The following is a 13275-nucleotide window of genomic DNA, read 5'->3' on the forward strand; positions in this document are numbered from 1 at the left end:
GAAAGAGGCTGATGTTCCTTGGTTTACGCAGAAAACCAATAAAGCCCCTGACACGGGGCTTGTGCTTTTCATGAAGGCACCTGGTGCCCTCTCGATGGGGTGAAGGCATAGAGCACCTTCTCGAAAGGGTCTTAGAAGCCTGGGCAGGAAAGTGAACACAGCGGGCTTCTGTGCTCCAGATATAGCCAGAGAGTGAGAGAGAGAGAGAAGACAAGGGGACCCAGGCTCTGATGGAGCAAGGGTGTTTTATTCAACATTGTGTGAGAGTATTTATACTGTCTTACAAGGTAGCTATTTTCAGCAGAGATAAAATCAAAACTTACACGTTATCAAGGAAGCATGAGGTTATCCATATGAAAGAGAGAGGGTTGTAAATAATCACTTTTACCAAATGGAAAAACTAACGGAAGGAAATGCATGCATTCCTAACCCCCACTCCCCAACCCCCCCCCCCCCCCCCCGCCCAGCAGTTTGCTGCTCCACTTAATTCCTGAATGTTCAGGAATTGATAAGGGACAGAGGATTCATGACAGATCCAAAACAGCACACAGGAAGCCTCCTGTTAAATGCTTCCTGACACTTAGTGTCTTGAAAACATAGTTCACTATTAATTGAGAAAAGCAGTATATAAAACTGAAAATATAATACAATATAATATACTAAGTATTTTTAAAAAAATACTACGTAAAGAATAATTTGGAAGAAAAACTGAATGTTAACAGAACAGGCAGTACAGGTTTGATCTCAGTTACTGAAGAAGCATGCAAAATGAGGACACAGTTCCACTGCACCGGTTTCAGTTAACACAGTCCCATGCAAAAGCGAGAACTGCCTGTAGTTTTTTCTATATGATGATACTATGCAATATTTTTCTTTCCACTTTCTGTAGTTTCCCAATTTTCTATAATATACATCTACTTGTTTTATTATTAACACAGTACTCAGATTATTTAGTATTTATAATAGCTCATCCTAGTGAGCTATTAAATCAACCAGATATTTTTTCACATTTTTTTCCTAGCATTTGCATGTACTTCAATTCTTAACCAAACTAATCTTCTCTAACCTGGAGAAGGAAATGGCAGCCCATTCCACTATTCTTGACTGGGAAATCCAATGGACAGAGGAGCCTGGTGGGCTACAGTCCATCAGGTTGCAAAGAGTCGGACACAACTTAGCAACTGAGCTTGCACAGTCTTCTCTAAAGGTCCACTACTCTGATACACATTACTGCAAAGTGAGGTGCTCAGGTTAGTTTGGTTAGTGACTAACCCATAGGGAAGTATTTGGGCTGAGAAACGGGTAGAGTTAGTGATAAGACCCCACTGTGGGGCAGCAGGAGCATAGCACTCAGAGACAAAAATTCCTTTGCCGTTTTTTGGTCATTTATTGCTCTACATCAGGCTCTTGGTGCTTAAATGACTTGAGAAAGTCTGAACTTATGGGCAAAGAACAGTGGACTAGGTAGGAGTCAGGAAGCCAGGATTTTATTTCTTTGATGTTGGCAATAGTGCTCTACAGACTATTTGGTGGTCATGCTACTTGTTACTTGAAATTCTAGAAAGAGCGCTTTTAAACGAAGGGCTTAAAGAGCAGGGCTACAGTGATGCCGGATGGAGAAAGCAATGGCACCCCACTCCAGTACTCTTGCCTGGAAAATCCCATGGGCGGAGGACCCTGGTAGGCTGCAGTCCATGGGGTCGCTAAGAGTTGGACACAACTGAGCGACTTCACTTTGACTTTGCACTTTCCTGCATTGGAGAAGGAAATGGCAACCCACTCCAGTGTTCTTGCCTGGAGAATCCCAGGGACAGCAGAGCCTGGTGGGCTGCCGTCTAAGGGGTCACACAGAGTTGGACACGACTGAAGCGACTTAGCAGCAGCAACAATGATGCCGGAAGCAATGTCCATGTTGTGTTTTATTCCTTTATTCTTTATAAAACAGTATTAAATATACTTCATGTTTATACTTCATGTTTCTGGCCCAGAACACTCAGGACTAGCTATTTTCTCTAACTTGTCTTGGACATCTTGCACTAATTTTTGACTTTATCAGAAAGACCAATTTATAGAAATTATACATTTTTTTTGACTTTATATCTTTTATTATTTTTTTTTTTTTACTTTATTTTACTTTACAATACTGTATTGGTTTTGCCACACATTGACATGAATCCACCATGGGTGTACATGCATTCCCAAACATGAACTCCCACCTCCCTCCCCAGAAATTATACATTTTGAAACTTTTAAGAATACATACTAAATAATGAGACTAGCAAAACCCTCTCAGTTAATATTGTTTTTATTAGTAAGATAGTATTTTAGTACAGTGTAATAATAAACATGTTCAGAAATCCAGCACCCCAGGTTCAGAACCTATTTAGGAAAAAAAAATTAATTACAATAAATCTGAAAGTTACTGTGATGCTGGAATGGCAAGTTGTTTCTAAAAATTGTGATAGTCAATCACGAAGAGTGTTAGCACTGATATTCAAATTTCACATCATGAATATTTAAAAAACTACATTCTGAAGTATTTTTTATTGTTAAATGTCAACCATAGCAAGGACTTTAGCTGTGGCTTACCTGGACAAGACTTAAAATCATCATGAACTAAGTAAAGAGGGGGACGGCCCTTCTAATTCGTGCTAAGATATTGGTGTTTCTTAATCTCTTCAAATAAGTTATTTCATGGATTTAATAGGTGAGAAAAAACTGACTTTTTAATGCTTTAAGGGTTTGATAAATTAGGAGTTTGGGATTAACATATACACACTATAATATATAAAATAGATAAACAACAAGAACCTATACTGTATAGCACAGGAAACTATACTTCATATTTTGTAATAACCTATAATGGAGAAGAATCTGCGTGTGTGTGTGTGTATATGTATATATACATGTATATATAAATCACTGTCATACAGCAGAAACTAGCACAACATTTTAACTGTACTTCAATTTAAAAAAAAATAGTTTGAGACAAGGCAGTTACCATGTTCCATTGTCAACCTTTTAAGATTTTCACGTCTCCTTTTACTGCTCTTACATTTACTTATCAACAGATTTTATAGGTCTCAGTTACACTAAAATATCTGAATGCCCTGGTGAAGCAGAGGTCTTTACTATCGAAGCATTATATATTTATAAATTTCTTACCAGATTAAGAGTATGTGAAATCAGGTAATACTGAATTTGAAGCTGTGGCTGACCTTCATACTGATTTCCTATGGAATGTGTTTCATCGATGAATCTTCTTGGACCCAATTATCAGCTTCAACTATATTGATCCAGTAGCCATAACTATTCAGAGCACAGTGAGGTTTTTCATAGACTTTTGCATAGCCAAAATTATGACAGAAACAATTCATTCATAAAGGATATCCTTAGACTCTCATGTAGAAGCATGCTTTTCTTACGGTTTCCTAGTTTACTGCAGATGAAAAAGGAGGTACAGCCAGAAACAGAGGATTGTCAAGAAGTGCCAGATCACAGAGGAAAGGCAAAGAGATAAAGAACCTCCAAATCATAGAACTGTAATTGAGTTCTGCTTAGTACTAAGCAGATGTTTTGACATACTGCAGTAGTCTCTGGGATGTTTCTGTAATGTACATAGCACAGCACAGAAGTGCTCTTGGAAACAATAATTCTGAAATAAGGTATGTTCCCCCTGCTAAGAAGATAGGAAAGGTTATGAATATATTTTTAAAAGATTGCCACCTAGGAGCATTGTGATTAAAAAAAAAAAAATGAATAGCTGTGATATCTGTCAGTGTGAGGTGGAATTTTTTGTTCTGACAGGGAGAGATGTCTCTCAGATATTACGTGGAAGAGTAAATTATGAACAGCAGGTAACATCCCATTTTTTTTAAAAAGGAAAAACAAGATTGTAATCAGAAGAAATCTTAGTGGCTCTTATGCAAACTGTGAATAGTGGTTAAGTCTGGATGATGGGATTATATATGACTTTATTTTTTCTAAAAATTAGGAATTACGTATTTCTGTTAATGTTTTTAATTTATGAAAGTAAGCAGGTATATCTTTCCTAATCAGAAGAAACAAAGGTAACAAAATAACCAGCTTAAGGAGGCAGAGAAGTATATATACATTTTAGAAAAATCTGGTTCTTATTTAATGGGTAAGTGAATTTTAAATGTATGTGGAATATCTCCCACCTTGACAATGCACACAAATAATTTGAATGTCAGACACTCTTTACAATAATGCTTGGGTGTCAGTAGCTCTTTTTCTGACTCCTGAACAATTTCCCCCAACCATTGAGGTGAACTTATATATGTATATTACTATTGGGGTTTTTGACAGGATTTTTATTTCTATGGCCCCACTCCCAATTCTTTGAAATTGTATTTGCTTGTGGTATATTACGAGTGGGAGATTCAGTAATTTTCTCTTACAAGCAAATTTATTATTGTTTTAAGATTTAGATTTTTAAACCTACTGGCTGATATGCTCCTCAGTCCCAGTGTATTGTTTGTAATTGGTCCAATTTATCTGATTCAGGTGCATTGTGGCCAGGTATGAAACCTGAAAGTGGTTTAATTCAGACTCCATCTCCAAGTCAACACAGTGTTCTTACCTGCACTACAGGGTTAACCACAAGCCAGCCAAGCCCAGCACATTATTCTTATCCCATTCAAGGTAAACAGGCATGGTTGTGTGTGTTTCATTTTTTTTTTAATTACTGTTTTTTGTTTTTAATCTACCTGTATCTCCAAATATATTGGGTAATACAGGATATTTGCATTTGTGCATGCTTTTTGTGTTAGACAAACCAGAACTTAGGAGTGAGGTTCATAAGTAGTTTAAGCCTTCGTGAACTGCTTAATAGAACTGAAGATTCCTCTTTTGCATGTTGGTGTCCAGAAGACCTGTCTGATTTTGTTCTAGTCTGTTTCCAGTGACATTTTGTCCTGTAAACGAGCAGAAGACTGTAGGTTAGAGCTCTGCTGCTTCTTTTCTGTGGAGTCCAAACAGAATGGAACATGAGCTGAGTGCTGCTCTGTGAGGTGTGTGCTGCTTTTCTGCTGTGGTTTTTGTCATACGTCCTCCCCCATTTTGTACTTCTTGGTAAGCATTTTTCTTGCGCCAAAATTCAGTCTTGTTTCTATTTTGTGATGAAAAGCATAGCATTAACGCTGGAACTCTAAACCTCTCTGCCTTCCCGAATTTTTCTTCTGAAAGGTTAGAATTAAGACAGGACTATTAGAAATGAAGACAAAGAAACTCGAAAGGCACTATGGAGTTAATTCCCTATCCTTTCAAGTCCAATGCAGGGAATTTGTCATTGCTCCAAGTGGGGAATTAATGTCCATCAACTTGGCTTCTCATCTGCCTTTCTCCCAACTTTTAAATATTATTCTTTATAAAATGGTGGTGCTAGAGAGATGAAGTTAGGATAGCGACAGCTGGTCTGAGGTATTCTTAAGATACAAACTTTGAGGATAAAAAATGTTTTTATTTAGATTATATTAAACAAAATGTTTTGATTTTCAGTGTTAACTGTTTTCAATAAAATGATTAAGAACTACTTTTTCTTGGTCTTTTGTGAACAGAACTGGTTACATTCCTAAGACCGTACTCTGAGCTACCTCTGTCTCTTATTGTTTAGCAAGTCTCCTCTCTTCTTAATTATTTTACCCCGTGTCTCCTCTTTTCTTATTTTCCTTTCTTCCCCCCCGCCTTTCCCCCTTCTTTCTTTCTAAAATAGGAACAAGCCAGAAGGGAAAAACTTAAGAGCATGACTTTATCTTCTCCTCTAACCCTCTTCAATTTTATAAAGTGTTTATCTAGGTTGGTAGGCTTTGGGGTTCAACTACAGGCAAGTCTAGTAGACAAGTCCCTCCTAACATTCATATCTCTGATGACTACACCGTGGTCATGAAAGAAAAGCAAGTTCTCTTCTGTTATATTAATAATGCTTTTCCAAGGTGTAGAACCACCACTCCCCCTCTGTAGTTGTATCTTGAATTTGTGGAACCTGGTAGCTGAGTTTAACTTCTCCCTCCTTGTAAAACAAGAAGAACCACCTTGTGAGGGTCTTTTAAGACCCATTGCTTTAAAGAAAAAGTCACAAAGCCATTCTGTGACTTAATTTGCCACTATCCTAATTTCTTTACCTTTTAGTACATTTTCTCGCTTTAGATCAGTTAACCCAGTTTCCCATTGTGCTAATGATTATTGTTGGTATTTATTAAGTTTGTATTATATGTTTAGCATTGTTTTAGCAGCAGATAAGTGTTACTCATGTAATCATAACACACCTATGAGGGAAGTACTGTCATTAATCTCATTTTACAAATTTGACGCATAAGACACAGTGGATAAGTCAAGGATGTAAGCTGGGCAGTCTGGCCCTAGCACATGAGTGTAATGTGTATGATTTTCGGTATTGAAGTCATGGTATCAATATCAGTTCCCCAAACTGTGAACCTGTACTAGCAAGTATTTAAATTCATTTCCCTTCCCTTTTCTGGTTAATCTATTGGCCCTTTATAGTCTTCATTGGAGCTTTAGTACAGGGTAGAAATTAAGGCAGAAATTAACCATCAAGTTGTCAATTTTTGCCATTTATTCTGAGAAAAAGTTGGTAGAAAGAAAGTAGTAACAATTGGCTGAAATGAAATATGGATGTTTTTGGCACATTTGAGTACCTGAATTCTCCACTATCAGTATCACTCTTCTCACGCCTACTTTTCATTTCCATTAGCTCGGCTAATGAACGTTATTTAGCTCTCCAGGGCTTCATCTCCCCCAACTCCCCACCCACTACCGTGTAACTACCCAGTCACAGCATGGAATAAAAGCAAGGAGCATTGTACTGATTTTTTTTTTTAAGTAATCAAAATGGCAGTGTCCCCTCATCCCCTCCAAAAGCTTTCAACAGTTGACAATAGCCCATCTTCCCTGGAGAAATTAGAGAAAGTATAGGAAGTTCCACTTTTGGCTTGATCAATTCTGATCAAAACCTTTTGTTTAGTTTCTACTTCAGTGCTCATGAAAACCCTTTGATTAAATAGATTTGGGTTCTTTATATCAACCTTTTCCTAGAGTGTCTGTGACTATGGCCAAATCTCTGGTTATTTTCTTGAGTTGAAATGGTTAAAATAATTAAAATTCAAGTAGTAAAATTAGTTTTAGAATTTTCAAAACTAACTTTAACCCAGCCTTGATTTTCAGTGAATGTCTCTGGGCTCAAATAGTGTTGGTGACACATAATAGCTTTTGTTGACTAGATTTGTTTTGTATTTTCTTAGACTCTATTTTTTATTGATGACAGATGATAGAGTTACATATCCCCTTCCCTACATGGAATTTTCCTTATTACTAACATCTCACATTAGAATGGAACATTTGTGATGATTAATGAACTAATATTGGTACATTATTATTAATTAAATCATAGGTTTACTTAGATTGCCTTAGTTTTTACCTGATGTCCCTTTTCTATTCCAGGATCTCATCCAAGACACCACATTTCATTTGATTGTCATGTTTTTTTAGGCTTCTCTTAACTGCAGTTTTTCACACTTCGCTTGTTTTTGATAACCTTGACATGCTGTTATTTATAAATCCCATGAGTATTTATTGAGCATCACTTATTACAGGCCAGGCATTTTGCTAGACGTTCAGTTCAGCCGCTCAGTCGTGTCCGACTCTTCGCGACCCCATGAATTGCAGCACGCCAGGCCCCCTGTTTAGCAGGATTCTGCCTTCATGAAGCTTATGGACTAGGAGGGGAGGCAGAGGACAGAGAAGTCAAGGGAGAAATAAATTTTGGAAAGTGCTTTGAAAGGGAAAAGAACTGGTCGGTGTGATTGGGAAGACAAGAAAGGAGTTCGTTCTAATAGAGGAGTCAGAGTCTCTGTGGATGTAGACATGCTGAGCGGGAACCATCAAGCTGGAGGGCAAGAGGGCCAGGCCAGGGAGAACAATCCAGGCATTGAGAGAGCGACATTGCAAAGGTCCTCAAGTGAGAAAGAGGGTCTTGTTTTCAGTAACTTGAAAGCTGGGGTGAGCAAGGGTGGTGGAGAGACATATATAAAATTAGTGAGGTGGGTAGGAACTAAATCTTGCACCAACTTCTGTGTGCCATCAACGCTTGGGTTACCCTCCAGCTGTGGGGTAATGTCACATAACTGTGCCTCTCACAGTTCTGTAACCACTGCCTTCTCATTAAAGCTGTCTGTGTATCCTGACTGTTGCAGGTGGACCTTGAGTGGGGCATGGTTCTCAGAAGCTTATCTTCCTGTGATTTCACGGTTTCATTGTCAAAACAGGAGTGGGAACTATCCAAAAACAGCTGGCCATCCCATTGGCACTTGGGGAGCTAATAGTCTTTAGATATATATATCAATAGGAGTTACCACTTGAGTTTTAAATGATCCTAGAAATTTATTCTTTTTGTTGCATATTTTATTGCTGCTGCTTCTGTTTTTTAAGTCAGCAGTTGAATTTGTTGTTGTTGAGACCGACATATATATTTCTGTGGGATGATCAGTGCTTTTTTTTTTTTTTTTGAAGTGCCTGACTTTTTGTCATAGTGCCGGAGGTAGGGCATGTAGTGATTGTGTGTATTTTAAGGTGAGTTTAGCCTGAGTTCAATGCTGGTTACAAGAACCTAAATAAATATTACTTGTCATCTGACTTATATCACTAGAATTTAAATAACATGAGGGCAGGCATTGTCTTCACTCCTCTATTTCCAGTGACTGGAACAGTTTCTGGGCCCATAGTACACCCTGGTTGGATGAACAGATGAGTAAATGAATGACACTTTAGGAATGATTTGATTGAATTGAGGAAAGAACTGTTATTAAGCCCTGTAAACTTTCTAGGTTAGCAGACCAACATTTTCTATAATGGAAGCCACTATTGCTGAGAGGAATTTGTGATGTTTAGTACTGTACTTGTTAAAAACTTGATATCAGCAACTAGCTAATCAAGACATTAAACTTCCTGTCATGGATATTAGAGTATGTGGCCAGTTGTTTTCTAGGTCAACCTTTTTACCTCCAGTAAGCGATCTGAAAATTGTTAAATTTATAAAACTACCTTGTCAGAATACCTTTTTCCCTGTGTGTGCATAGAGATCAGATATGAATAAGTTGAACCTCTAACCATTTATAAATTATTAAGAAGGTAGAACAGAATTAAAGGTAAATAGGAGGAACAGATGGAGAAGGAAATGGCACCCCGCTCCAGTACTCTTGCCTGGAAAATCTCATGGACAGAGGAGCCTGGTAGGCTACAGTCCATGGGGTCGCGAAGAGTTGGACGGGACTGAGCGACTTCACTTTCACTTTTCACTTTCATGCATTGGAAAGTGAAATGGCAGCCCGCTCCAGTGTTCTTGCCTGGAGCCGTCTGTGGGGTCGCACAGAGTCGGACATGACTGAAGCGACTTGGCAGCAGCAGCAGGAGGAACAGAGGAGCATATGCTAGGACGAGAGCTAAAGGGAAATTGGTCTGGAACAGACTTTGCTGGAGGAGATAACCGTGAGAGCTTAAGTACGCTCTTCATTTCCTTCCCCACATTGAATCGCCTATGTTCAGCCAACAGGCCTGCCTAGCATAATGTACTAGTAATAGAATCTGGAATGTGCCCAAAATTCTTTTCCTTCAAGAATAATTTAAAAGCTACTTACAGAATCATCTAGCTTATATACAGTAATTTCTTAGGACTTCCCCTTAGGGAGAAAAATATTGATGGGAAGAAAATATTATTTATAAGACTGTAAAATCTGTTTCATTTAGTTGTTGGGTTTAAGAAAGTAAATAAGAATCCTTTCATTTGCCTGGGGAAGGGAGTACCATAGAAAAGGGAATCTCCCTTAGAAGTGAGGAAATCTGATTCCTAACTCAGGAAAGAAAGGGCACTGAATGGAGACTTGGGAGATCTCAGTTATCATTTGCCTATCTACCTTTAACTTCGTGACTGTGGACAAATGAACTCTTCTTCTTTGTCCCAATCTTCTGAAGCTACTGTTGCATCAGTAGCTGTTCCTTACGTCTAACTTGCTTGAGTCTCTTCTGGACTTTAAGCAGAGCAGCCTTGGGGAAAGGGATAAAAATTTCCTCTGATTTTGACCAGTACTCAAGTTTCTGCCGCATTTGTTCACCTGCACTACTGTTAATGGAGATTTTCCTAATAACTTTCCCTCTGAGGACTTCGTCACCAATGGGATAGGTAGTCAGTCTGATCTACCTGATGGTGAACGTTTATTGTGTGTGTGACTGAGTAGGAACCAAGTGTAAGTGTGTTTATGATGAGTGAAGGAGAAGTTCAAGAGCAGTAAGTGCCTCACAATTTCACTTATATTGTCCGCCTGGGAAAAAAAAAAATCAGTGTGGCAAATGATAGTCACTGAGGATTTGATTAAAAGGCGGGTGGAATTTGTGATAGAAGGGTGTGGAAAACTTAACCCAAATTCCTTGTGCTGACACAGGCAGCCTAAGTAGCTTAAAATTTTTTACCTGACCAGAATAGTATTGCATACTTTCCGAGTTTTTCTAGGCTCATTGGTGAAATCATTAAATGCGAGAACATGGTGTTTGTTGAGCAACCCCAAACACTTTAGAATTTGGAGAGCTACCTCAGCTGCTCAAAGTAATTGTGTTGCATCAGAAAAGGCCTAATTTGGGGCAAGAGACCGTAAATATCACAGTATAGGAATTACATGTGGATTTGCCAGAGCTTTTGTTGTTTTTACTGGTGCCAGTAGGTCACACTGCAGGTGAGTTATTTTGCAGCTGCCGGAGAAGATGGACTGGAATGATTTGGTTTAGCTTCTGATTTCCTTAGTATCATTAGCATGAAGCAGGGCATTGTGTTGTGTCCTTCTAGGACTTTAGTAGGAATAGTGACTTTAGTAGGAATAGTTGAAGACTCAAGTTGAAACAGGAAAAATGTGTGAACTGCTTTATTTCTAATTAAATCTCAATTAAGGTATGGCATGCAAAAGAGAAAAACTGGTATCTGGTATTTATTTCCTTTGCCAATGTTTCTTATCTCCTTGTCAATCTGTTTACTTAGGACAGAATATATTTTCAATTTCTTTCAGCCTTTCCCATAATATCTTTTAACACTTTCAATCTTACAGCTTCGAGCACAAACGCCAGCCTGATACCCACTTCATCTGCTATTGCCAATATTCCAACAGCAGCAGTTTCCAGCATCTCAAACCAGGTATGGTGCTCCTTTTGTTCATCCTACTTGATACTGTTCATCTAACTAGCCCTTCCTCCCTTCTTTTCATTATCAGTTTGCTATTTCTAAGAAACAACCAGTATGGGCCATGGAGAGACCTTTTTCTGGATGCTCCTAGAGCAAGACCTAGGATAGTTTCTCAGGTCACTATCCAGTCTCTCTCACTCCTCTGCCAAGACTGAATGATGTCATTGTATCTGCCCCCTATTTAGCCCCTCATTTCATTGTGAATTCCTTGTGGTCTGGTCTTGATCACTGTTGTGCTAACTTTATGTTCAGATCACTGGTAACATCTTCAGTGTTTTAGAAGTTTTTTGGTTTTGTTGTTATGTTTTTATTTGTTGTTTTCTCTGTAGCAGTTAGTATTATCAACCACAGTCTCCATGGATCTTTTCTCCTGGCTACAGTTAACTATTCTGGTTCACATTTTATGTTTGACTCCTTTCGTATTTGTTCATTCTTCTAGTCCCCAAGTATTTGTTGAGTTCCTGCTGTGTGCCTGGAACTCTTCAGGGTAACGTCTCTCTCCCTTTCATATCCTGCCTTCGGTCGTGGACAGTCTGTATTTAGTTTTCCACGTGTTTCCTATTTCATCCCCACGAATGTTTACACAGTCACAGTGTCTATTTACTACTTCCAAAATGAAGAGTCTAGTCCTGACCTCATGATATCTACAGGCTTCCTGCTGATTGATTGGCTTTTTTCCTTTAATATCCTGTTGTTTCCCTAAATTAACCATATCTAAAACCAACGTTTCTTTCCACCCTTCCTGCTGTTCACTGTCCTCCAAAAGGAATGCCGCTTTTTCCTACGGTGTCTCAATTCTTCTCAGTTATCTACCTGTCAATGCAGGAGACACAAGAGACACAGGTTCGATCCCTGGGTCGGGAAGATCCACTGGAAGAGGGCATGGCAATCCACTCCAGTCTTCTTGCCCGGAGGAGCCTGTCAGGCTACAGTCCCCAGGGTCACGAAGAGTTGGAAATGACTGAAGCGACTTAGAACGCACACTATTTTTTAATATACCTACACCTAAAAGCAGACCAGTCATCTTCTTTTTCTTTTTTTCCCTTACCCAGCCCTGATCCAACCATTCCTGGAATTCTTTCTTGCTTTTATTTATTTATTTATTTTGGCCACACCACACAGCATATGGATCTCCGACTAGGGATTGAACCATGCCCCCTGCAGTGGAAGCTCGGAGTTTTAACCACTGGACTGCCAGGGAAGTCTCTGCTTTTTCGTTTTTTATCGCTAACTGGTTGGAAGTATTTTTGCCTTATATCCTGCTAGATTTTTAACTCCCTGAGTTCAGCTAGTATGACTTACTCTTTTCTTTAATATTTCTTTTTCCTGTCCATGCACCCACACCCACCCACCCACCCACACACACACACACAGAATTATATTTGGCTCATGGTAGATGCTCAGTACTCTTTATAAATAATTGATCTGATCAATTAGCATCTTCCTACTTGTCACTAGTATCAATATCAGTGGAATTTTTTAAGATGTGTTTGAGCTGTGCATCATACCCATTCTTTACAGCTTTTTTAAGGTTTAATTGATACACAGTAAACCACACAGGTTCCAGTATATGACCTGATAAATTTTGTCACGTGTGTGCCTGTGTAACTACCAAAAGTTCCCTTCAGATATTTTGAAATAACTTTATTTTTAAAGAAGATGTGATTTTTTTTTTTTTTTAAGAGAGATATACTGAGTTTTTGGAGAAGGCAATGGCAACCCACTCCAATACTCTTGCCTGGCAAATCCCATGGATAGAGGAGCCTGGTAGGCTGCAGTCCATGGGGTCGCTAGGAGTCGAACACAACTGAGTGACTTCACTTTCACTTTTCACTTTCATGCATTGGAGAAGGAAATGGCAACCCACTCCAGTGTTCTTGCCTGGAGAATCCCAGGGATGGGGGAGCCTGGTGAGCTGCCGTCTCTGGGGTCGCACAGAGTCGAACACGACTAAAGCAACTTAGCAGCAGCAGCATGCTGTTTTTAAACTGGGAAACTATGAAGGATATGTGCTG

The 13275-nt window shown here is 38.9% G+C and overlaps 1 protein-coding gene across 2 annotated transcripts in view; it reads left to right on the forward strand.

The window, feature by feature from the left end:
* The window catches only part of EYA3 (EYA transcriptional coactivator and phosphatase 3), a 94980-nt gene that overhangs the window by 50642 nt on the left and 31063 nt on the right, over window positions 1-13275 (forward strand). The window contains exons 7-8 of one of the 2 annotated variants that reach the window (XM_052657934.1): window positions 4528-4665; window positions 11127-11212. In XM_052657934.1, the coding sequence (XP_052513894.1) occupies window positions 4528-4665; window positions 11127-11212 (224 nt within the window). The remainder of the gene's footprint in view (window positions 1-4527; window positions 4666-11126; window positions 11213-13275) is intronic. The other variant, XM_052657941.1, reaches the window with a different exon arrangement.

The sequence above is a fragment of the Budorcas taxicolor genome, chromosome 2 (genome assembly GCF_023091745.1).
Source record: "Budorcas taxicolor isolate Tak-1 chromosome 2, Takin1.1, whole genome shotgun sequence".
In the NCBI taxonomy this organism is placed as follows: domain Eukaryota; kingdom Metazoa; phylum Chordata; class Mammalia; order Artiodactyla; family Bovidae; genus Budorcas; species Budorcas taxicolor.